The sequence below is a fragment of the Amblyraja radiata genome, chromosome 1 (genome assembly GCF_010909765.2).
Source record: "Amblyraja radiata isolate CabotCenter1 chromosome 1, sAmbRad1.1.pri, whole genome shotgun sequence".
NCBI classification, from domain to species: Eukaryota; Metazoa; Chordata; class Chondrichthyes; order Rajiformes; family Rajidae; genus Amblyraja; species Amblyraja radiata.
Window position 1 is genome coordinate 11474222 of NC_045956.1, and position 23811 is coordinate 11498032.

Here is a 23811-nt window from a genome sequence, read left to right on the forward strand (position 1 = left end):
GCCCTTTGGTCCACAGTGTCTGTACCGAATATGATGCCAAGATAAACTCTTATCTGCCTGCACTTAATCCATACCCCTATATTCCCTGCATATCCACGTACCTTTCCAAACATCTCTTAAATGCCACTGTCATATCTGCCTCCACCATCAGAACTGTCAACACATTCCAGACAATCACCACTGTCTGTGTAAAATACATACCCCATACATCTCCTTTAAGCTTTGTCCCCATAAACTTAAAGCTATGCCCCCTCCTTTCCTACCCTTATATTTGATATTCTCATCCTGGGAAAAGGGTTCCGACTGTCTACCTTATTATCCCTCTCATAATTTTTATATATTTCTATCAGTTCCCCCATCGACCTCCAGCATTCCAGAGAATTACAGACAGAAATGCTTAGACCAATTTCCTGGCAGAAGATTTCACTGGAACCAATCACCGGCACAATCTACTCACTCAGCGCCTTTCGGTTCTCTCCCTCTACCTAGTTGAAATAATTTTCTGCTCTAACACCTAGTGATCCTCAGCTGGGATCTGAGGGACAAAGAACAGAGAACTTCTGTAACCTTCACTTGATTCTTTTTTCTGTACCATCTTCTCTTGTTTCTAGAACCTGTTAAGAAATATTGGAAATCTCAGCAGCTTCGGAAGCCAAACATCATCTGTGGTTAGTTATTTTCATGCCTCCAACTTCAGATGCATCATGCTCCTGTCACCAGCTGGGATCGGAAAGAGATTTTACCTTAACTGTGTCTGTGGAATTCTCTGCCTCGGTGGAGGCAGGTTCTCTGGATGCTTTCATGAGAGAGCTAGATAGGGCTCTTAAAAATTATGGAGTCAGGGGATATGGGGAGAAGGCAGGAACGGGGTACTGATTGAGGATGATCAGCCATGATCACATTGAATGGCGGTGCTGGCTAGAAGGGCCGAATGGCCTACTCCTGCACCTATTGTCTATTGTCTGCAATAAATTACCTGCGGAATGGGGGGAAGCCACACAGGAGGATGTACGTAATGACGCCTGCTGCCCAAATGTCAACCTTCAAGCCATATCTGTAAGAACATTAACAAAATAAGTCATTTAACCAAAAGAATGTTCTTTTGTTATTTTGGTTTGAACAAAATAATAACTTGTAATGGTGCCCAACAGTTCAATTGTAAGTTATCAACATCATGGACAGTTTTTTTCACATGGCTTGAATGGGCCCATGGAAAAATATTTATTATTGGAGAGATGACATTTTCAAAACAATTTATTATAATTAAATTAAGTTGAAATAGATGCACTAGCTTACACTGGATTCAAAACCATATGAGATCGGAAGCAACATACTGTGTATCCAGCTCATTTGCAAATATGTCACATTTCCCAGGACTTACTGCCCTACTTCTCATAAGAGTTTATCATTGATTAAGACATTTCATTCGTAGAAGTAAACAGACACAATAGAAATATTATTCAGAAATTTACTGAATATAAAAATTATGGGAATAAATAAACAATAAAGATGCAGTTACAACACAGGAAGATATCTAATGGTGCAGCTATTTGTGGATGGGTAGCAACAGATCATTGATCGAAAATATAAGCCTCATAGATCGTTGTGACATAAAATGACTTCTGTTGCAACGTATTCAGAGTAAAATATTTTGTGGGAGACAGCATTGTTGGGTGAGCTGTTTCTTGTCCATAATTCTGTTTATTGAGCTGGGGCAGGTATATCTCCACTTTTTTCTTTTTTTCTTTTTTTTCCCTTCTCCTCTCTTATATCTTTATTCACTCTTTGGCCACACTACTTTGGTAGTCCAGGGGTCCTATCTTTTCACTTTTCACTTTTTCCCTCTCTTCTTCTTTCTCTCGTCTTTTCCCTCATTTTCATGTTAAAAGGTCAAAATTGAAGCTGTACAATAATTGTATAATTTTACATGCCAAATGTTTTATTCTTGTACAATTGCTTCTAACAAAAATAAAAATAAAAAAACAAAAAATTAAAAAAAAACAAAAAAACTAACCTTAACCTGATGACTACTTACCCACTCTCTGCAATGATTTCTGGAGCAACATACGTTGGTGTTCCACAAACTGTATACAGGGGCCCATCTACCACAGTCGCCAGGCCAAAATCACCCAGTTTCAAGGACTTGGTTCCATCTACATATTCACACACCTGCAGGGGTAGAGAAAAATGATGATCATTTAAGTACCTGGTTCAGTAAATCAAAGATTGTACGAGTGGATACAAAATTCACAAGATATTTCAAATGTAGAATGACAATCCAAAGAATAGCTTTGGAAGTTATAAAATAAATCCATGGAACAACAAATTTGTCAATTTTCAGGATTTCTAGAACAAACAATTCATTTGCGAGTTGTTCTGAGGCTAGGCCAAACATATTTTTTCAGAAACAGAAGCTCTCACCGTGCCAGAAAGACCAAACAATGCTAAGATATTCAGAATTATGCAGTCTTCAATTTACTCACAGAGAAATGTAACTAATATGTTATTTCCCCACCACAAAATGGCGTTTGTCACTACAGTTTCAAGCTCTCTCTCTGACCACTCTCTGTCACTGCCATTTACCCTATCCTCGCTGACACTGAGCTGATCTCCATACTTCATTGGCCTCCAGCACAAAGACTGCCTGATTCTATACCTGAAACAATTTATCTCCAGCTTGCCTCAGTTTACCCACCACCAAAATCCTACATTCAACCCAGAGAGGGCCTGTCCCACAGGCGATATTTTAGGCAGCTATGGCGACAGTCACTGTCGCGGCGTGACGCCAGAAATGCACCCACCCCACGACAATGTCCATGACAAACTACCAACGTCAAGCTACGGCAAACTCCGTCAACCGGTGACACAATTCCTTGCGACTCGGGACGTCCAGCTACGACAACCTACGAACAGCTGGAGAAGTGATATTCAGACTGAAACGTCTGAGAGTGGGCTCAACTGGGGAGATCTCGAAAGAACTGCCAACAACCGAGTGAGGTGGAGGACATTTGTCAATGGCCTATGCTCCCTAGAAGAGCAAAGGGCTTAAGAAGAAGAAGAAAGTTGGTTTAGTTTAAGTTGAGTATGACCTCAGGTCTATAAAGCTCTGTAATGATAATATATCAATAAGATCAATTATAGACCTGACATTATTGCAGGTGCTCCCCATATGATGATTGTCCAAAGTAATACAAGGGCAGCAAAGTGACCCTGCTAATGAAGGCTGCCTCACTTCTCCGACACAGGTTCGATCCTCACCTCCAATGGTGCCTGTGTGGAGTTTACATACTCTCCCAATGCCTGCGTGTGTTTCCTTCAAGTGCTCTGATTTCCTCCCACAACCAAAGGACGTACGTGTTGGTAGGTTTATTGGCCACTTTAAATTGATCCCAGTGTGCAGGTGAGTGGCAGAATCTGAGAGGTAGTGATGGGAATGTGGAGATTAGTATTGGATTAGTGTAAATGGATGCTTGATGGTTGGTGTGGGTTTGGCAGGTCAAAGGGCCTTGTGACTCTATGCTGTGTGACTCTATGACCATCCCAACAAAGTCCTTATCTGAGCCATCTGCAGTGAAAGTCATGAATGAACTTGTTCTCTGAGTATTTGGGCCATTCTTTCTTCCTGCCTGAGTTACAGGTCATTCGGTGCAGACTTATATGCAGTATCTATTTTTTATTCTTCTGTGAATATCACTCTCCAGGCAAATATTTATTTTCCATCACTCGCTGCCTTCTAGAACTTCTGGTCTTGTAAATTGGTTAGATTAGATATTTCAGAGATTCAACAAAGCAACAATGAAGATACGGCGATGTATTTTCAAGTCTTATGGTGAGTAACTCGAAAAAACACCAACTCGCAGATGGTGGTATTCACATCCAGCAAGAGGTCATGTATTTGGCTGGTGCTGTTAAAGTAGTCCTGGCGATTTGCTGCAGTGCATTATGTGGATCACACGCACTTCAGCCAGGGTTTGGTATTGGTGGATTTTGTGAATTTACGTGGTAAATCAAATGGGTTACTTTGTCCTGGGTGATGTTGAGCTTCTTGAGATTTATTGAAGTAGCTCTCATCCAGGCAAATGGAGAATTTCCACCATGGTACTGACTTGCATCTTGATCATGGTGTAAATCCTTGCGGAATGACATGATAATTTACGAAATGACGGAAGAAAGGAATGCAAGAAAGTGGATTAGGTATGAGGATACCATTATCTTCAAAGGTTTCAGCCTTGCTGCTGGCTATGGATTCAACAATAGATATTCCAAGTCAGAACATGATTTCCTTCACTGGGGTAAATCAGTGGAACTACAGAGGCCTACTTTACATTTGTGGTTGTGACTTGAGTTTATATATAATTTTTCCTGCAATAGAGCAGAGATGTGTCAACGAGTAGCCTGCATTTATTTTGTTTGCTGTAGCTCACATGGTGGAAAACCTGGCAAAAGCAGAAGCATATCTGAGGTTAGCAACAGTGCTAAATCAGTGAGGGTTTGATGAAGTATACCAATGTTCAATATGAGTCCTACTTGAAAGAGATTACTGGTAAATTACTGAACAGTATCTAAAGTTTTAAATATATTGTTGCTTGTTGTGGGAGATGGGTTTTGTGGATATATTTGTTGATTCTGATCACAATTTTTAGGCCATTTGATTGCACTGCATTTAAATGCTGTGGGCTCAACACTTGAGACTATCAGAGTTATCCCCATCCCAGTGGAAACAGGATATCACCCCTATGAATTTCTTTCACCTATGCAACGCTGTCACATGTGTAATGCTATCATTGAGTATTTTCCAGGGTAGAATATGCTCTGGAATGCCCTTTAGCCAGAATACATCTCGGATTAAGTTAAAATGTGCTGACTGTGAGTGGTGCAGGCTAAATTTAGTGCTTCTGGCCTCCAGCTGTGAGATAAACCAATGAACAAAGGCACCTCATGTCGGCTGCAGACAGTAATGAAGTAAATGAGAAGGCAGCACAATGTTGGCATACTACCTGCACTGGAGGCAATGAGGCAAAGGTTAACTCTGCATTGCAATCTCATGCTAATTTTCTCGATCTGTGCACATTTAGCTCCTTTGCCATTATCTTTTACATTTCTAAGAATCTTCATTACTTTCATGTAATGAAAACTTAAAAGTTATCCTGATCAAGCTGCAATTCAGTTAACTGTCTGATGAGATGTTTACAGTGTTTCTCATAATTTGGTTATTGTTTTCCCGAGGGATTAGTTTTGTTCTTAATTAATTAAGCAAGAATTTCATTGTCCTATACAGGGACACATGACAATAAATTCACTTGAACTTGAACTTGAACAGTTTGGCTTGCCTCTTTCTGATGTGCTTTAAGCATGGCCAGGGGAATATGGCCAATTCTCCAGCAGGAGATGATAGTGGTTTTCAGTGGGCTGCACCCGCATGATGAACCGTTATTTTAGCCCATGGAGGGAGTCACATTATGAAAATCTACAAACTAGAGGAATAAATGTCTATTTTTGTCATATCAAAGCTTTTTGGCTTCATTGATGAAGACATTTTAAAATGATTAAAATTCAAAACTTCTGGAAAGACACAAGTTCTTACTTGGAATGCTCCATAAAAGGATACACATCCACAGCCTGCATGTTTCAAATTTCTCACTTGAGCTCCACATTCCTTTTTCCAGTGATGACTCGTGACAGGATCGTGTCTGTTGCACGCTGAGCATTTCATGCTGAGTGTGATTTTTTTTTGTTTTGCAAAAGGATTTTGTACGGAGGTGTTAACTTCCTACCAAAGAAAACTGCAGGAGTAAGACTGCACCAGAAGGACCCACAGTATTTCAAGCAAGCAGCTCTAGCTCCGGGTGCACAAAAGGGGAATGAATGTTGGTCTTGCCAATGATGCCCAGATTCCACCCCCCCCCCCCCCCCCCGCCCCCCTCAATTATCCAATAAAAAAGGAACAGTATGACTCCAACATTACCCTGAAAGGACATGCCTCTCAATGTTTCCTTTTATTTAAACTATATAAGCACAGTAGTACTTGCGGAATTTAAGTAGCAGAACGGCACATTAAATGATAAAGATTTCCAATCAAACTGCACAGGATCTTCAAGCTCTATGGGTGTTGAGAAGAAAGTGACTTGCGGACAAGTTCTCTAAGATGCAGTACTGACGGGCAACTCCCACCATTTTTCTTAAATTTGGTACATTATGCAGGAAAAATATTCCCGATGTTGGGAAAGTCCAGAACAGGTTTCACAGTTTAACAATAAGAGGTAGGCCATTTAGGACTGAGATGAGGAAAAACTTCTTCACCCAGAGAGTTGTGAATCTGTGGAATTCTCTGGCACAGAAGGCAGTGGAAGCCAATTCGCTGGATGTTTTCAAGAGAGAGCTAGATTTCGTTCTTAGGGCTAAAGGAATCAAGGGATGTGGCAAAGCAGGAAAGAACGCAGGAAATAAGGGGAAAAAAAGCAGGAAATAAGGGCTGAATGGCCTACTCCTGCACCTATTTTTCTATGTTTCTATTATCTGTGTTCTCAAAATGTTTTCTCAATACAACTAAATAATCAGAATTTCAATTTAATTTTCAGCAGCTATTCTTAACAATGAGAAAAATAAAACTGGAAGATCAACAATTTAACTTTTTATTTTAACATACCTTTCCCCCAATAGTTTGGGAGAAAAAACCCCAATATCAATTAATTAGTAAAAACTGCATATTTTCTAGTGAAGCATAAAGGTGCAATGGGATGACATGCCCTGCAGGGGATGATCAAGGTGTGCAGGATACACAAGCTAACAATACTGTATGTCAGAGTTGTTGGCTTCATCTTTAGGGTTAGGTTTATTGTGGTCACATTATTGAAACAGTGAAATATTTTGCTTTGCATGGTATCCAAACAGATTAGAAATATCGTACATGAATACAATCAAGTCAAACTCAAGTACAATAGATAGAGTAAAAGAGAAGATAGAGTGCAGAATATAGTTCTTAGTATGGTAGCGTATCAGTTCCTTGGACAAAGACCATTATCCACATTGGGGTAGAGGTGAATCAAACAGTACCCTAGCTTATGGAAGGACCATTCAGAAGCCTGAAAGCAGAGGGGAAGAAACTGTTCTTGAGTCTGGTGGTGCATGCTTTCAATCTTATGTACCTCCACCAGTTATCAGTGAACACACAGTAACAGCACCTCATATTTTGCTTGGGCTGCTTACACCCCAGCGATATGAACATTGACTTCTCTAACTTCAAGTAACCCTTGCTTTCCCCCTCTCTCCCCTTCCCCAGTTCTCTGACCAGTCTGACTGTCTCCGAGTAGATTTTATCTCTGTTTGCTTTGTTGTTACCTTCTCCCAGCTTACAATGATCTATTCTACATTCTCCTTGATCTCCAGCCCCTTTGTCCTGGTTTCAAGTTCGTTCAAGTTCAAGTTTATTGTCATGTGTCCCTGATAGGACAATGAAATTCTTGCTTTGCTTCAGCACACAGAACATAATAGGCATTGACTACAAAACACATGAATAAATAAACTGATAAAGTGCAAATAACAAATAATGGGTTATTAATGTTCAGAGTTTTGGCTGAGCCAGGTTTAATAGCCTGATGGCTGTGGGGAAGTAGCTATTCCTGAACCTGGTTGTTGTAGTCTTCAGGCTCCTGTACCTTCTACCTGAAGGTAGCAGGGAGATGAGTGTGTGGCCAGGATGGTGTGGGTATTTAATGATACTGCCAGCCTTCTTGAGGCAGCGACTTCGATAAATCCCCTCGATGGAAGGAAGGTCAGAGCCGATGATGGACTGGGCAGTGTTTACTACTTTTTGTAGTCTCTTCCTCTCCAGGGCGCTCAAGTTGCCGAACCAAGCCACGATGCAACCGGTCAGCATGCTCTCTACTGTGCACCTGTAGAAGTTAGAGAGAGTCCTCCTTGACAAACCGACTCTCCGTAGTCTTCTCAGGAAGTAGAGGCGCTGATGTGCTTTCTTGATAATTGCATCAGTGTTCTCAGACCAGGAAAGATCTTCAGAGATGTGCACGCCCAGGAATTTGAAGCTCTTGACCCTTTCAACCATTGACCCGTTGATATAAACGGGACTGTGGGTCGGTCCCCATCCTATTCCTTCCAAAGTCCACAATCAGTTCCTTGGTTTTGCTGGTGTTGAGGGCCAGGTTATTGTGCTGGCACCATATGGACAGTTGCTCAATCTCTCTTCTATACTCGGACTCATCCCCATCAGTGATACGTCCCACAACAGTGGTGTCGTCAGCGAACTTGATGATGGAGTTCGCACTATGACCGGCTACGCAGTCATGAGTATAGAGTGAGTACAGCAGGGGGCTGAGCACGCAATCTTGAGGTGCTCCCGTGCTGATTGTTATCGAGTCTGACACATTTCCACCAATACGAACAGACTGTGGTCTGTGGATGAGGAAGTCGAGGATCCAATTGCAGAGGGATGCGCAGAGACCCAGTTCTGCGAGTTTGGTAACCAGCTTGGAGGGGATGATAGTATTAAATGCCAAGCTGTAATCAATGAATAACAGTCTGACATATGAGTTTTTGTTGTCCAAGTGGTCCAGAGTGGAGTGGAGGGCCAGCGAGATCGCATCCACTGTTGATCTGTTGTGGCGGTAAGCAAACTGCAGTGGGTCCAGGTTTTTGTCGAGGTAGGAGTTGATTTTCGCCATGATCAACCTCTCGAAGCACTTCTTCACTACAGGCGTTAGTGCCACAGGTCGGTAGTCATTGAGGCACGTCACCTTACTCTTCTTGGACACTGGTATAATTGATGCCCTTTTCATACCTTATACTTCCTTATCTATTTATTTCCCTCTCCCCTGGTGTCAGTCTGAAGAAGGGTCTCGAACCGTAACGTCACCCATTCCTTCACTCCAGAGATGCTGCCTGTCCCGCTGAGTTACTCCAGCATTTTGTGTCTATCTTCAGTTTAAACCAGCATCTGCAGTTCCTTTCCTACAGAGCGTAGTTCTCAATAAACAATATAATACACAATTCCATTCTGGGGCAACCAAGAGTTTGACATCGTTCCTAAATGTGCTGGCAACACTGACAAAGACAGGAAAATATAACCAGACAGCAAGCACTCAAGCACAAGTTCTGATGAAGGTATTGAAGTGTCCCCTCAATTCTGAAAATAATCAGAATAGAACTCAGTCTCAGGTTCAAGAAAATAAGTAGTTTTATCAAAGGGCCGAATGGCCTCCTCCTGCACCTATTTTCTATGTTTCCATGTTTCTATCATTTATTATAAGCAGTGGGCCCAAAACAAAGATTTTTCCATCTAGAGAACGATGTTTTTAAAATCTTTGACAATTCCATGTATTAGTGCCAAAAAAATGTAATACTGGCCAAAAATGAAATAAAAACAAAAGCAGGAATTGAACTGGGGAATTGTATATGTGGCCAGTCTCAGAATACATGGTTAATTAACAACATCCTTCAATTAATTTTCTTACCAAATGCCTGTTGAACTCCTTTGATAATTACTGCTATTATCAGCCGCGAATGTTGCCATAAATAATGCACTACAGCATTATTCATCCTCTGTTTGAAGTAGTTGGGCCAGAGATTATAATCTACATGAAATTGCATGTTAAAGTGGCATATCGTGGGTGGGGGGGGAGGGGACACAACAGTTTTGTCTGAGTTGTCCTCGTTTGAACATTTTATCGTGGATGAGGCCCAAGTCTTTCACGTTTACCAGTGAAAACCAACACATTATTCCACCAGTGAAGTTCCTCTGCAGTTTCACCAAATGGAGACTGCAGAGGACATGCTCTGGAGACCAGGTAGAGTTGTAAAAAGGTGGAGATGGTGGTGGTGTGGTGTGTGTGTGGGGGGGGGGAGGGGGGGGGGGGGGGTAATGATGAGCCAGGGAGTGAAGTTCGTAAAGATGGGATGTACTGGAATAAGGCTGAGAAAATGTAGACAGATCAGGGGAGGTGGGGGCTCGGGAAGATGTTTGGGCAGTGGGTCGGCTCGGGGAGATGATTGTATTTGCCCGAGGGCAAGGGGGCTGTTGCGGGGTTCTGTAAAAATGAAAACTCAAAGAAAAGCTTATCTGAACGATGATGAATGTCGCAGACTAGCCGGCAGGGCCCTGGGACGGGTCAGGCACTTAAGCTGCAAGGCAGGCTTCAACGTTCCCCATCCCAGCCAACATCTGCTTTGCTACTCAGGGCCTCTGCTTTTGCATTGTACAATTTCACAGATGTGGTGTCAAACTGAATATTGCACGTTGACCCTGTGCTTGGGTGTGTAATTCACACAGAGGTCTTGCTTCAAAGATCTGGAAGTGTACTGCCTGTGCACCAAGCACCTCATTAAGCTGAGCAATTTTGATAAAATTTCAAGATGCACTGCATTAAAACAATGTAGCACTGCACAGCAGAACTTACAGATTGTCACATCTAGAGAAATATGTTCCCTTATCTGAGATTTATTTCATTCTGCCTGTTGTCACAGTTCATTTCCAGATTGAGGGAAAAGATTTCTCACGTTTAACATTTTTGACAAATGAAAAGGTCTTGGATATTTCAGTAAAATCCTTTCCAATCTCTTTTAAAATAAACAAGTGCAGTTTCTGCAGCTTCCCCTTGTAATTCAGGTACTTAATGCTTGCCTGACCCTTTTGGTAGCCAAATATTGCACCTTGTTAAGTCATAATACAATCAGCACAACTTCACTCACTCCTTCAGAAAGAACCAACCAATGTGTGGCATCGGCTCCACCATATCCTGACATTTGTGTTCAATTCTATGTGCTATTCATTTGAAAAATGTATTACATTATTTGCTGCTGCACAATATTCCAATAGTTTCAAAGGACTGCCCCCCTACATATCTGTTACAAAATTTGGGTCTGTTGATAATTCACATATTTGGAGCTGGTGGCCTTGACCATCAGTAGTTCACTGTTACTTCTCAACACTGAGTTAAAAGATGGTACAATGGAGGAAATGTCAATAATGAGATCTCTGGTGTTTAACAGCTATCACACTCACTGGAAGGCGGTACAGTTACCCATCACTGTTAGCCCGGCACTGTGGTTACCTTTCTTTGTTTCTGAGGCAGACCTTGTAGAAACATAGACATAGAAACATAGAAAATAGGTGCAGGAGTAGGCCATTTGGCCCTTCGATCCTGCACCGCCATTCAATATGATCATAGCTGATCATCCAACTCAGTATCCTGTACCTGCCTTCTCTCCATACCCCCTGATCCCTTTAGCCACAAGGGCCACATCTAACTCCCTCTTAAATATAGCCAATGAACTGGCCTCAACTACATTCTGTGGCAGAGAATTCCAGAGATTCACCACTCTCTGTGTGAAGAATGCTTTTCTCATCTCGGTCCTAAAAGATTTCCCCCTTATCCTTAAACTGTGACCCCTCGTTCTGGACATCCCCAACATCGGGAACAATCTTCCTGCATCTAGCCTGTCTAACCCCTTAAGAATTTTGTACGTTTCTATAAGATCCCCCCTCAATCTTCTAAATTCTAGCGAGTACAAGACGAGTCCATCCAGGATTTCTTCATATGAAAATCCTGACATCACAGGAATCAGTCTGGTGAACCTTCTCTGTACTCCCTACATGGCAAGAATGTCTTTCCTCAGATTTGGAGACCAAAACTGTACGCAATACTCCAGGTGTGGTCTCACCAAGACCCTGTACAACTGCAGTAGAACCTCTCTGCTCCTATACTCAAATCCTTTTGCTAATTTCAATGAAGACTTCAAAGGTTTCAAAGGTCTTTTATTGTCACGTGCACCAATGTGATATTCGAATTACGACTGAAGACTTCACATCAATGGTGTGAACACACATTCCCATTCTTCCTCTAGGAGTTTCAGCCCATCTTCCACTGAAGATACAGCAAGAAGTAAAATGCACCGTATTGGAGTCATGATTTGGAAGCATTTCCCTCGGTTCCTATATTTATCCTAAAGGAGAACTAACAACTTTAAAATATATCACTCAATGCCATACAAAGTACTGGGTATGTGTAAGAAGGAACAGCGGACGCTGGTTTAAAACGAAGATAGGCACAAAATTCTGGAGTAACTGAGCGGAACTGGCAACATCTCTGGAGAGAAGGAATGGGTGACGTTTCGGTTCAAGACCCTTCTTCACTGATATCAGGGGAGAGGGAGAAACACAGAAGCATCAGCCATTCCTTTTCTCCAGTGTTGCTGCCTGTCCCGCTGAGTTACTCCAGCATTTTGTGTTAAAGTACTGAGTATATAGACTCGACTAGGATAAGCATTTTATAGTTGATTAAAGAAAATGAATGCTGAATGTCGAATATAATAGAGAAATTATGGAATAGCTAATACTTTTAGTACAAAAGAAATACTGAGTTAGACACATCACAGGGTTTTCACAGGAAACAATTAGAACACTGCCAATATCAAGCCATCAGAAAGCTCAGCAGCTGCCAAAGGTAGATGTGGATATTTTCTAGAGTGACATTTGTATTGCTGCTGCAAACATAATTACTGCACAGTGGTTGAGCTCAAATGCAATTGCAATCAGTGGGGAGCTTAGTTCATTGTGAGGCTGACTTGCTTCAGATTCTGGGACTGGTGCATGTTTTCTCAGAAATACAAATCAGCCTACTTCTGGGATTCAACTATTTGTCTTTCAAAGGTTTCCAAGGTATTTTATTGTCACGTGTGCCAATTAAGGTACAGTGATATTCGTATTACCATACAGCCATACTAAAAAAAGCATCAAGACACACAACTACATAAAAGTTAACATAATCATCCACCACAGCAGATTCCCCACATTCCTCACTGCGATTGTATTGAAAAGGAAGGTTCAATCAAGTATAAATCAAGTGTAGACTATGCAGCATGCAGTAACAGTAGTCCTAATACTGACTGGTACTTAGGTTTCAAGACTTGGCTCTGAATCGCTAGCATTTTGACAATTTAGTTTAGTTTATTGTCACGTGTACTGAGGTACAGTGAAAAGCTTTTGTTGCGTGCTAACCAGTCAGCAGAAAGACAATACATGATTATAATTTACAATCGATCCATTTACAGTGTATAGATACATGATAAGGGAATAACGTTTAGTGTAAGGTAAAGCCAGCAAAGTCTGATCAAGGTTAGTCTGAAGGTCACCAAAGAGGTAGATGGTAGTTCAGCACTGCTCTCTGGTTGTGGTAGGATGATTCAGTTGCCTGATAACAGCTGGGAAGAAACTGTCCCTGAATCTGGTGGTGTGCGTTTTCTTTTTGCCTGAAGGGAGAGGGGTTAAGAGGGAGTGGCCAGGATGCGGCTTGTCCTTGATTATGCTGCTGGCCTTGCCGAGGCAGCGTGAGGTATGAATGGTGTCAATAGAAGGGAGGTAAGTTTGTGTGATGGTCTGGGCTGCGCCCACAATTAGTTGCAATTTGCGGTCTTGGATGGAGCTGTTCCCAAACCAAGCTGTGATGCATCCTGATAAAATGCTTTCTATGGTGAATCTGTAGAAGTTGGTGAGAGTTGTAGTGGACAAACCAAACTCACTAATAGCTGAGCCTCACGTTGCGAGTTGACACAAGAGGTACCCCGAGTTAAAACTCGTGGTAATAACGTACGATTAATGTACGGAATTCGTGGACACAACTTAGAGACTCGTGGCGCTAACGGCAGGTACTCGTGAAACTTGTCGACTCTTGCAAAAAATCAAACATGTTTAAAATTTTCCACGAGTCAATTTTACTCTTGTGGTTAAGAATTGAAACATTTTAACTCGTTGTAAGAACGTAGTGGCCCGTGCGTTTACCTTAGTGTATCGTGAGTCTACCGTGGGAACTCTTTAACTCAGCGGTCAGGCAGCAGCAGATTGTCGCTCCCTTCAGTTTCCCAGCGACAATCACCTGCCATAACGCGAGAGAGATCATGCACTGTTGTAGGTCTCCTTTGCACGTCGGTGTTTCTGTATTTCTCCACTCATTGTTGGCCCTATGTGTCACCACCCCCACCTACACCCCTCTGCTTCCCGGCCATGTGTGTGACCCCTTCCCTCCCCTCTCCAGCTCCCCGCCCGTTGCACCGGCGCGGGGGTTTTGCACTATCTTCACGTCGGCGATGCCAGCAGGTCAGTGCCAGTCGCCCTGGGGCAGTCGCTCCCTTCAGTTTCCCAGGGGGTCGGGACGGGCCTGGAGTTGGGAGGGAAAGGTGGGGGGGGGGGGGGAGATGGTGGGTTAGGTGAGCAGGAAAGTGGGGTTGTTTGCAGTTGCAGAGGGAGGGGGCAAGGGCGGCACTTGTTGCCGTAGCGGCCCCTTCGGGGAGCGGGTTCCTCTGGAGTTGGAGCGGGGCTGGGTTGGAGTTGCTGTTGACTGTGGGTCTCTGGGTTCTCCGTGCTTGCAGTGGGCCTGGTGGGCCTGGGGGTCGGTGTCCCGTTGGTCCTGACGTCTCCGGCCACCCCACTGGACAGGAGCTGAGACTGGGAACTGTACCGCCCTTGCCCCCTCCCTCTGCAACTGCAAACAACCCCACTCTCCTGCTCACCTAACCCCCCCCACCCCCACCTTTCCCTCCCAACTCCAGTCCCATCCCGACCCCCTGGGAAACTGAAGGGAGCGACTGGCACTGACCTGCTGGCATCGTCGACGTGAAGATAGTGCAAAGCCCCCGCGCCGGAGCAACGGGCGGGGAGCTGGAGAGGGGAGGGAAGGGGTCACACACATAGCCGGGAAGCAGAGGGGTGTAGGTGGGGGTGGTGACAGATAGGGCCAACAATGAGTGGAGAAAGACAGAAACACCGACGTGCAAAGGAGACCTACAACAGTGCATGATCTCTCTCGCGTTATGGCAGGTGATTGTCGCCTGCCCGCTGTTCCTGACGCTAAAGCCTTGGGATCGTTGCCCTTCGTGTTGGCGTGGAGGGGGAGGGGGGTATTGTGCTGTTTGGTCGCCTCCTGCTATCCCAGGGACAGGGAGACACAGCGGCTTTTGAGACTGTTGGGCAATCACTTCCAAAGTGTCTGCCCACACAGTCAGTACACCTCTCCTACACTTGTCTCCCGCACTAAGATCATCCCGCAGAGAATGATCCCAGCCTAACCCAAGAGCCATGTCACCCCAGACAGATTAATGACGCCCCCCCCCCCAACCTCTCTCCACCTTAACTCACGCCTGGGCACCAAAGCAGCTCAGAAGGCGAACCCTGAGCTCCGTCTCACAACAATCTGATGTGCACATCCGTCCACATTCAAAGATTTAATCTCCCGTCTCCCCACAGTGTGTAGACATGGCAGGAAATTCAATTAAAACATATCAAACCTGTGTGTTTCAAACAAATCATAAGTATAACTGGCACTGGATGGTGTGCATTTTCCCTTTGTAGGTCACATCAATAGATGCGGCCGCTCTGAATTCTATCTTTAAAACAAAGCCACAGGATGGAGAGGTCTTCTTTAACACTGTTGCTTATTAAAACATAACACTGTTGCTTATTAAAACAAACCTTCAATCAGGATTGGCTCAAGAGTAACTCGGGAGACGAACTTGGAACATCGCAGAAATGACAAGTAAACGGCAAACTTGTCATACCCTTGAGAACTCGGTTAAACTCTTGATCATACACTTGTAATCTCGTGCACAACCACGAGTCTTTCACTCGGGGTACCTCTTGTGTCAACTCCCAACGTGAGACTCAGCTTTAAGCCATCTAAAGAAGTAGAAGCATTACATCAAGGCTTTGAAATAGTACTGGCTTCCAAAAGTAGACATAGCATTAATTTAAGTGTGCCTATCATGAGGAGCGCACATCAAGTATAACTACTCTTGTTTCTGCAGTTCATGGAAACATTCTCCATGAGCATGGTTTCATGCCTTTTGAAAAATGAGAAGTGTCTTTAATAATATTAATTGTGAACTACATTTTAAAACAGAAGACAACTGGGAAAAGGGATGTGCTTAAGAGGCCCTTGCCATTCAACAGAAAAATGCAGCTAAAATCCAGTGCCTTGCTGAGATTAGAAAGGTATTTACAGCATCCTTTGCAGCATCAAACAGACAGCAGTATGTTAAGGCTTTGATACGGCACAGACTTGCAAACGTAGACACACTTTTGTAACAATCTAAAATACAGAAGAAATATGTTCAAAGGAACAAAGAGAAAGTAGATTGTGACTCCCTACACAAAGTGCAAATAAAGGTGGACATCCAAAAATCACACAATTCTGGTCTTAGCATTGCGGGAAAAGTTACCCATGGCACAGAAGGATATTGGCAAAGAAAGCGTTGCATTGAAACTGGAAGGGTTGAATCTCTAAAAAGTTTAGGATGGGATATGTCCTGGAATCTTCAAAGAAGAGAACAGGAAATTAATGATCTCTGTTGTATTTCCTATATAATGGACGATGACAAATTATTAAGCTACTATTCAAAAATTGGGACAAATTAAGTCGCTAGATACAAGCCGGATAGCATTAAATGCATGTGGAGAAAAAGTATGATTACAAGTGATCTCATGGCAGAATATCTAAAGAACACAAATCTAGCAGAACTTTTTTGATGAAGTGGCAATGTTTTAAAATAGAAGATATATTTTAAAAGGTTTAAACTGTTTTGAGATTATATATAAACTAATGAGCAAAGCCAATCCAGGGAATTGTGGTACTTGTTTTACAGAGGCATTTGATCAACGTTCTTTAAGGAAGGGAGCTCAATGTTGGTATCTGGGATTGAATACGTGGCAGATTGTGGCATAAATTCGAACACTCCCTGCCCGAGGAGAGCTAACCCGTTATGTTCCGCGGTGGTTTGATGTGAAACTATTACTGCTTGTAATAGTTATGAATAATAAAGAACAAAACATCTGCAATATTACCACCAAATGTTCTGCTGAAACAAGGCAACCGCTGGGCAAGTATTGAGCACGACTGTGACTGGTCCAAAACACCTTGAAGATAGTCAATTATGTAGATGGATAGTGATGAGGCAGATGGATTTTAAAATTAACGCTTGTTAAGTGATACACAAAGGAATGGTTAAGGAAAAAAAAAAAGAATTTACATAATTTATTTCAGCTCCTCAGGAAGTTCCAATTACTCCCATTACTGTCATATGAAAGACATGCTGTGATCAATTTAGTACAACCAGACAAACTCAGAACTTGTCAGTTTGTGGATAAGTTGGGCTTTATGATGAGAGGTGATGAGAGAAGATGAGAGCCCATGGTATCAAAGGGCAGATACCAGCATGGATAGCAGGTTGGCTTGATGGCAGAAGGCAAAGGATGGCAATAAAGCAGGCTTTTTCAGGTTGGCTGCCAGTGACTAGTGGAGTTCTACAGGGGTCGGTGCTGAGTCCGCTACTTTTCACCTTGTATATTAATGAGTTGGATGAGGTAATTAAAGGCTTTGTGACCAAGTTTGCGGATGATACGAAAATAGGTGGAGGGGCAGGTAATGTAGAGAAAGCAGGGACTCTGCAGAAGGAGTTGGACAGGTTGAGAGTGTGGGCAGAGAAGTGGCAGATGGAATATAGTGTAGCAAAGTGTGGAATCATGCATTTTGACAGTAGGAATAAAGGCATAGATTATTTTCTAAATGGGGAAATAATCCAGAAATCAGAGATGCAAAGGGATTTAGGAGTGCTGGTGCAGGATTCCCAAAAAGTTAATCTGCAAGTCGAATCGGAAGTAAAGAAAGCAAATGGAATCTTAGCATTTATTTCGAGAGGGCTTGTATACAAAAACAGGGATGAAATGCTGAGGCGCGGGTCAGGCCACATTTGGGATATTGTGAGCAACTTTGGGCACCATATCTGAGGAAGGATGTGCTGGCTCTGGAGAGGGTCCAGACGAGGTTTACAAGAATGATCCCAGGAATAAATAGGTTAACCTATAATGAGCGTTTGACGTCACTGGGCCTGTACTTGCTGGAGTTTAGAAGAAAGAGGGGGAGGACCTCATTGAAACGAACAGAATAGTGAAAGACTTGGATAGAGTGGATGTGGAGAGGATGTTTCCTCTACTGGGAGAGTCTAGGACTAGAGGTCATGGCCTTAGAATTAAATAAAGTTATTTTAGGAAGGACATGGGGAGGAATTTCTTTATTCAGAGGGTGTTGAATCTGTGGAATTCTTTGCCACAGAAAGCTGTGGAGTCCACGTCAGTGGATATATTTGGCAGAGATAGATAGATTCTTGATTAGTGTTGACAGTGTTGTTCAAAAATAAGATCTTTAACATTCTCTTTATGGGCCTGTCCCACCTAGGCGATTTTTCAGGTGTCTGCCGGCGACTGTCAGAGTAGAACACACACAAACACATCGTAAAGGTGGGGGCCAGGGCAAGCGGGGGGAGCGCTGTCTGAAATTTACACGGTGCAAAGGTGATACAGACACACACCGCGATGAACAGGAAGGTTGGCGCTGTAAATTAAGACGGCTAGCACAATGTACGATAAGTCCTTTAAAAGAGGGGGGGGGGGGGGGAGAAGGAGGGAGAAGGAGTGGAGACAACTGTTAAGAAGCCAGAGATACACGGCTGTGAAGCTCGGTGAACATTACTGGTCGGTTATTCTTTGTTCTGAAAACTACTACTTACGTTTCTTTCCCCCAATGAGCCAATGAAATTCACCGGTCAGCACCGGCTACAGCCTACAAGAACCTTCCAGAACCTTCGACATCCTGGCAACCCACTAGGACCTCCTGGCGACCCACCTACGGCTCGAGAATTCTCGCTACTCTCCATGGCGGCTTCATTCTAGCCGCCGCTAATTTTTCAACATGTTGTAAAATTCACGGTGACCATAATGAGGCCGCGACTAGTTCCCAGAATGTGGGAACTCCTCACGACCATGAAGGCGGCTCCCTGGCAACCACCCGCGAACATGTGGCGACCATGTGGCGACTGCAAAGTTTCCTGCAGTCGCATAAAAAGTCACCTATGTGGGACAGACCCATTAAATTCCCAGAAAGGGATCATAAAATGTAAACCAAATATTATTGCTCAATATATATTTATCGCATCTAAGCCTATCCAATGATAAATTATTACAGCTAACATCAGATTAATTCCACACAGAGTTCATTAACAAGGAATATTTCATGTGATGTCTTAATTGTAGATAAACATTAGTGCTGACATGTTGTACTCACAAATTGCACATACGTTGGAAGAATAAAATCATCTGATATGTATTTAGTTGGGAAACATACCAACAAGTTCTCTGGCTTGATGTCTCTGTGCACAATGTTAAGACTGTGGAGATATTTGAGAGCAGAAGCCAGGTTGTACATCATTGCACTGGCATCTCGTTCAGTGTACTTGGTCGATGACGTTATGGCATCAAAAAGATCTCCACCCTGCCGAGAGAGCAAGAATGATATCAACATTACGATGAGAGCCATGTGCCGCCACATGAAATGCCATAAAACACCTTTTAGGGTATGAAATCCAAAGTCCTTGTGATTTAGTTCTGCAAGAATCACAGATTGGTTATAGGCCATTTTGTCCATTGTGGCTCTGTGCAAGAGCATTCCAAAAGCCACAGTTCTAGCATCTACCTCTCCAGAACTCCACTGCATCCCTCTACTGCATAATCAACCCTTTTCTATTGTTCTTCCTGTTACTTGGATATTTTTTTATCCATACTCTGCAACATCTTATTGTCTTTGCCTTCAGCCTTGATAACAAGTTTATTAGCAGGCACATTAATAAATATCCATTAGAAACCTATAAATACCATATTACCATTGTTGACTATATGTACAATGTCATGGAAAACACCATCAGGTTAGTCAGATTTCATTTGCCTTTATCTATGCTGACTCTTCCTAATCAATCCGCAGTTGTCCATGTGGTTACTATCTTTGTCCCTGATTATTGTTTATAATCTCTCAAATGAGTTACATTTTACATATAAACTTGCTTCTTAGGATGACTTTAATCCAAATTTCATTGGCGAAAGTGTGATTTGGGCCCCATACGAACTGGCAGTGTTTTTCCTGCCGATATGGGGTTCAGATTCACTGCAACCGCAACCTTCCCATTGATCGCGTTCCACAAAAACCCACTCGCAAGATGATTAAAATGCCCATTAAATTGCTTCCATTTGGCCTATAAATTCATGACAATGAGATTTAAAAATCATATTATATTGTGAATTCTTGTGTTAATGGTATTTGGACACTTAGGCTATTTAAAAATGTTAACCTTTTCTTAAGAAATGGATAGATGTTTAGATCTAGTAATTGAATTTTGTAATTAGCTACAATTAGATAACTAACTAATTATATGCTTTAATTTCAGGGCATCCAAGTAAGATTATTTCTTACTTAAGGGTCTGAAGAAGGGTTTCGGCCCGAAACGTTGCCTATATCCTTCGCTCCATAGATGCTGCTACACCCGCTGAGTTTCTCCAGCTTTTTTGGAGATACCTAAGATTATTTCATATTTGTTTCAGAATGCTTCAATCTATCTTATCTTATATTACTAAATCTCTGATCTTGACCGCTTTTGGCCCACTGTGCTGCGATTTCTGACAGAACGCGCCACCTACAGCTGTCATTTTTGGCCACCTCGCTTAGAGCCCCCCTCCGCCTTACGAGTGCTGAGGATTTTTCCCATCGATGACAATTCAGAGAGATATTAATGTTTTTAAAAAATTCACCATTCTCTCTGCTGCCCCTGCTGGAGGGAAGGGGAGGGACTATGAAACAAGGAAGTGGTGTGCCTCACTCAATCTCTGCAAGATGGATGAAGTCAAGGATCACGTCTCTCTGAGCTCTGAATAACACTGAACAAATGTCTATACAAATGTGAGTACCCTTAATGTGGTTTTAAAATAAAATATGGTTTGTTTGAAGTAAAAAGGCACTGCCTGCAAATGGTTGTTTGGGTGCTTTGGCTTGAAGTTGAAAGGCACTACTTACTGCAAATGGTGGCGTGGATGCTTTGGCTTGAAGTTGAAAGGCACTACTTACTGCAAATGGTAGCTTGGGAGCTTTGGCTTGAAGTTGAACGGCACTACTTACTGCAAATGGTGGCTTGGCTGTTTTCGCTTGAGGTAGAAAGGCACTACTTACTGCAAATGGTGGCTTGGGTGCTTTGTTTGAAGTTGAAAGGCACTACTTACTGCAAATGGTGGCTTGGGTGCTTTGCTTGAAATTGAAAGGCACTACTTACTGCAAATGGTGGCGGGTGCTTTGGCTTGAAGTTGAAAGGCACTACTTACTGCAAATGGTGGCGGGTGATTTGGCTTGAAGTTGAAAGGCACTTCTTACTGCAAATGGTGGCTTGGGTGCTTTGGCTTCAAGTTGAAAAGCACTACTTACTGCAAATGGTGGCATAAAGTTGAAAGGCACTACTTACTGCAAATGGTGGCTTGGGTGCTTTGGCTTGAAGTTGAAAGGCACTACTTACTGCAAATGGTGGCTTGGGAGCTTTGGTTTAAAATTGAAAGGCAGTACTTATTGCAAATGGTGGCTTGGGAGCTTTGGCTTGAAGTTTAAAAAAATCACCATTCTCTCTGCTGCACCTGCTGGAGGGAGGGGGAGGGACTATAAAACCAGGAAGTGGTGTGCCTCACTCAGTCTCTGCAAGTTGGATGAAGCCAAGGCTCACGTCTCTCTGAGCTCTGAATAACACTGAACAATATCTACACAACTGTGAGTACCCTTAATGTGGTTTTAAAATGAAAATATGGTTTGTTTGAAGTAAAAAGGCACTTCCTGCAAATGGTTGTTTGGGTGCTTTGGCTTGAAGTTGAAAGACACTACTTACTGCAAATGGTGGCTGAATGTCTACTGAACTGTGAGTTTGGTGTTTTGTGTGGTTTTATGGTGGTTTCACCCTGCATGAAATGGTATGAATCTGCATTTGAATTTGGTGGCATTGGACCCTGCTTGATGTGGAATGAAACTGCACTTGAATTTGGCGGCCTTGCATCCTGCTTGAAGTGGTATGAAACTGCACTTGAATTCGGTGGCGTTCCACCCTGCTTGCCCACTCACGGCTGGTGGGCTGGCAGTTGACTCATGACTATTCCTTGAAATTCCATTTCAAGCAGGGTGCAAGGCCACCAAATTCAAGTGCAGTTTCTCACCACTATGAGCAGGGTGCAAGGCCACCGAATTCAAGTGCAGTTTCCAACCACTTCAAACAGGGTGGAACGCCACCGAATTCAAGTGCAGTTTCATACCACTTTCAGCATGGTGCAAGGCCACCAAATTCAGTGCAGTTTCATACCACTTCAAGCAGGATGCAAGGCCGCCAAATTCAAACTGAGGCACACCACTTTTATAGTCCAGCAGGGGCAGGAGAGAGAATGGTGAATTTTTTAAACTTTAAACCAAAGCTCCAAGCTGCCATTTGCAGTAAGTAGTGCCTTTCAACTTCAAGCCAAAGCACCCAAGCCAGCATTTGCATTAAGTGGTGCCTTTTAACTGCATGCCACCGTTTGCAGTAAGTAGTGCCTTTCACCTTCAAGCCAAAGCACCCAATCCACCAACCGCAGTAAGAAGTGCCTTTTAACTTCAAGCCAAATCACCCAAGCCATCATTTGCATTAAGTATTGCCTTTCAACTTCAAACAAAGCACCGAAGCCACCATTTGCAGTTAGTGCCTTTCAACTTTATGCCACCATGTGCAGTAAGTAGTGCTTTTCAACTTCGCCAAAGCACCCAAGCCACCATTTGCAACAAGTATCGCCTTTCAACTTCAAACAAAGCACCGAAGCCACCATTTGCAGTAAGTAGTGCCTTTCAACTTCAAACTAAATAACCCAAGCCACCATTTGCAGCAAGTATCGCCTTTCAACTTCAAACAAAGCACCGAAGCCACCATTTGCAGTAAGTAGTGCCTTTCAACTTTATGCCACCATTTGCAGTAAGTAGTGCTTTTCAACTTCAAGCCAAAGCACCCAAGTCACCATGTGCAGTAAGTAGTACCTTACAACTTCAAGCAAAACACCCAAACCACCATTTGCAGTAAGTAGTGCCTTTCAACTTCAAGCCAAAGCTCCCAAGCCACCATTTGCAGTAAGTACTGCCTATCAACTTCAAACAAAGCACCCAAGCCACCATCTGCAGTAAGTAGTGCCTTTCTACCTCAAGCGAAAGCAGCCAAGCCACCATTTGCAGTAAGTAGTGCCTTTCAACTTCAAGCCAAAGCACCCAAGCCACCATTTGCAGTAAGTAGTGCCTTTCAACTTCATGCCACAATTTGCAGTAAGTAGTGCCTTTCAACTTCAAGCCAAAGCACCCAAGCCACCATTTGCAGTAAGAAGTGCCTTTCAACTTCAGCCAAATCACCCGCCACCATTTGCAGTAAATGGTGCCTTTCAATTACAAGCACAGCACCCAGGCAACCATTTGCAGTAAGTAGTGCCTTTCAAGTTCAAACCAAAGCACCCAGGCCACAATGTGCAGTAAGTAGTGTCTTTCAACTTCAGCAAAACACCCAAGCCACCATTTGCAGTAAGTAGTGCCTTTCAACTTCAAGCCAAAGCACCCAAGCCACCATTTGCAGTAAGTAGTTCTTTCAACTTCATGCCACCATTTGCAGTAAGTGGTGCCTTTCAACTTCAAGCCAAAGCACCCAAGCCACCATTTGCAGTAAGTAGTGCATTTCAACTTCAAGCCAAAGCTCCCAAGCCACCGCTTGCAGTAAGTAGTGCCTTTCAACTGCATACCACCATTTGCAGTAAGTAGTGCCTTTCAACTTCAAGCCAAAGCTCCCAAGCCACCATTTGCAGTAAGTAGTGCCTTTCAACTTCAAGCCAAAGCACCCAAACAACCATTTGCAGGCAGTGCCTTTTTACTTCAAACCATATTTTCATTTTCAAACCAC

The 23811-nt window shown here is 43.1% G+C and overlaps 1 protein-coding gene across 6 annotated transcripts in view; it reads right to left on the reverse strand.

Moving 5' to 3' along the window:
* Nucleotides 1–23811, reverse strand: part of dclk2 (doublecortin like kinase 2) — a 309866-nt gene that overhangs the window by 26376 nt on the left and 259679 nt on the right. For all 6 annotated transcript variants that reach the window (XM_033017731.1, XM_033017725.1, XM_033017708.1 and 3 more), the window contains 3 exons: nt 19179–19325; nt 2036–2169; nt 977–1054 (listed from right to left, as the gene is read on the reverse strand). In XM_033017731.1, the coding sequence (XP_032873622.1) occupies nt 977–1054; nt 2036–2169; nt 19179–19325 (359 nt within the window). The remainder of the gene's footprint in view (nt 1–976; nt 1055–2035; nt 2170–19178; nt 19326–23811) is intronic.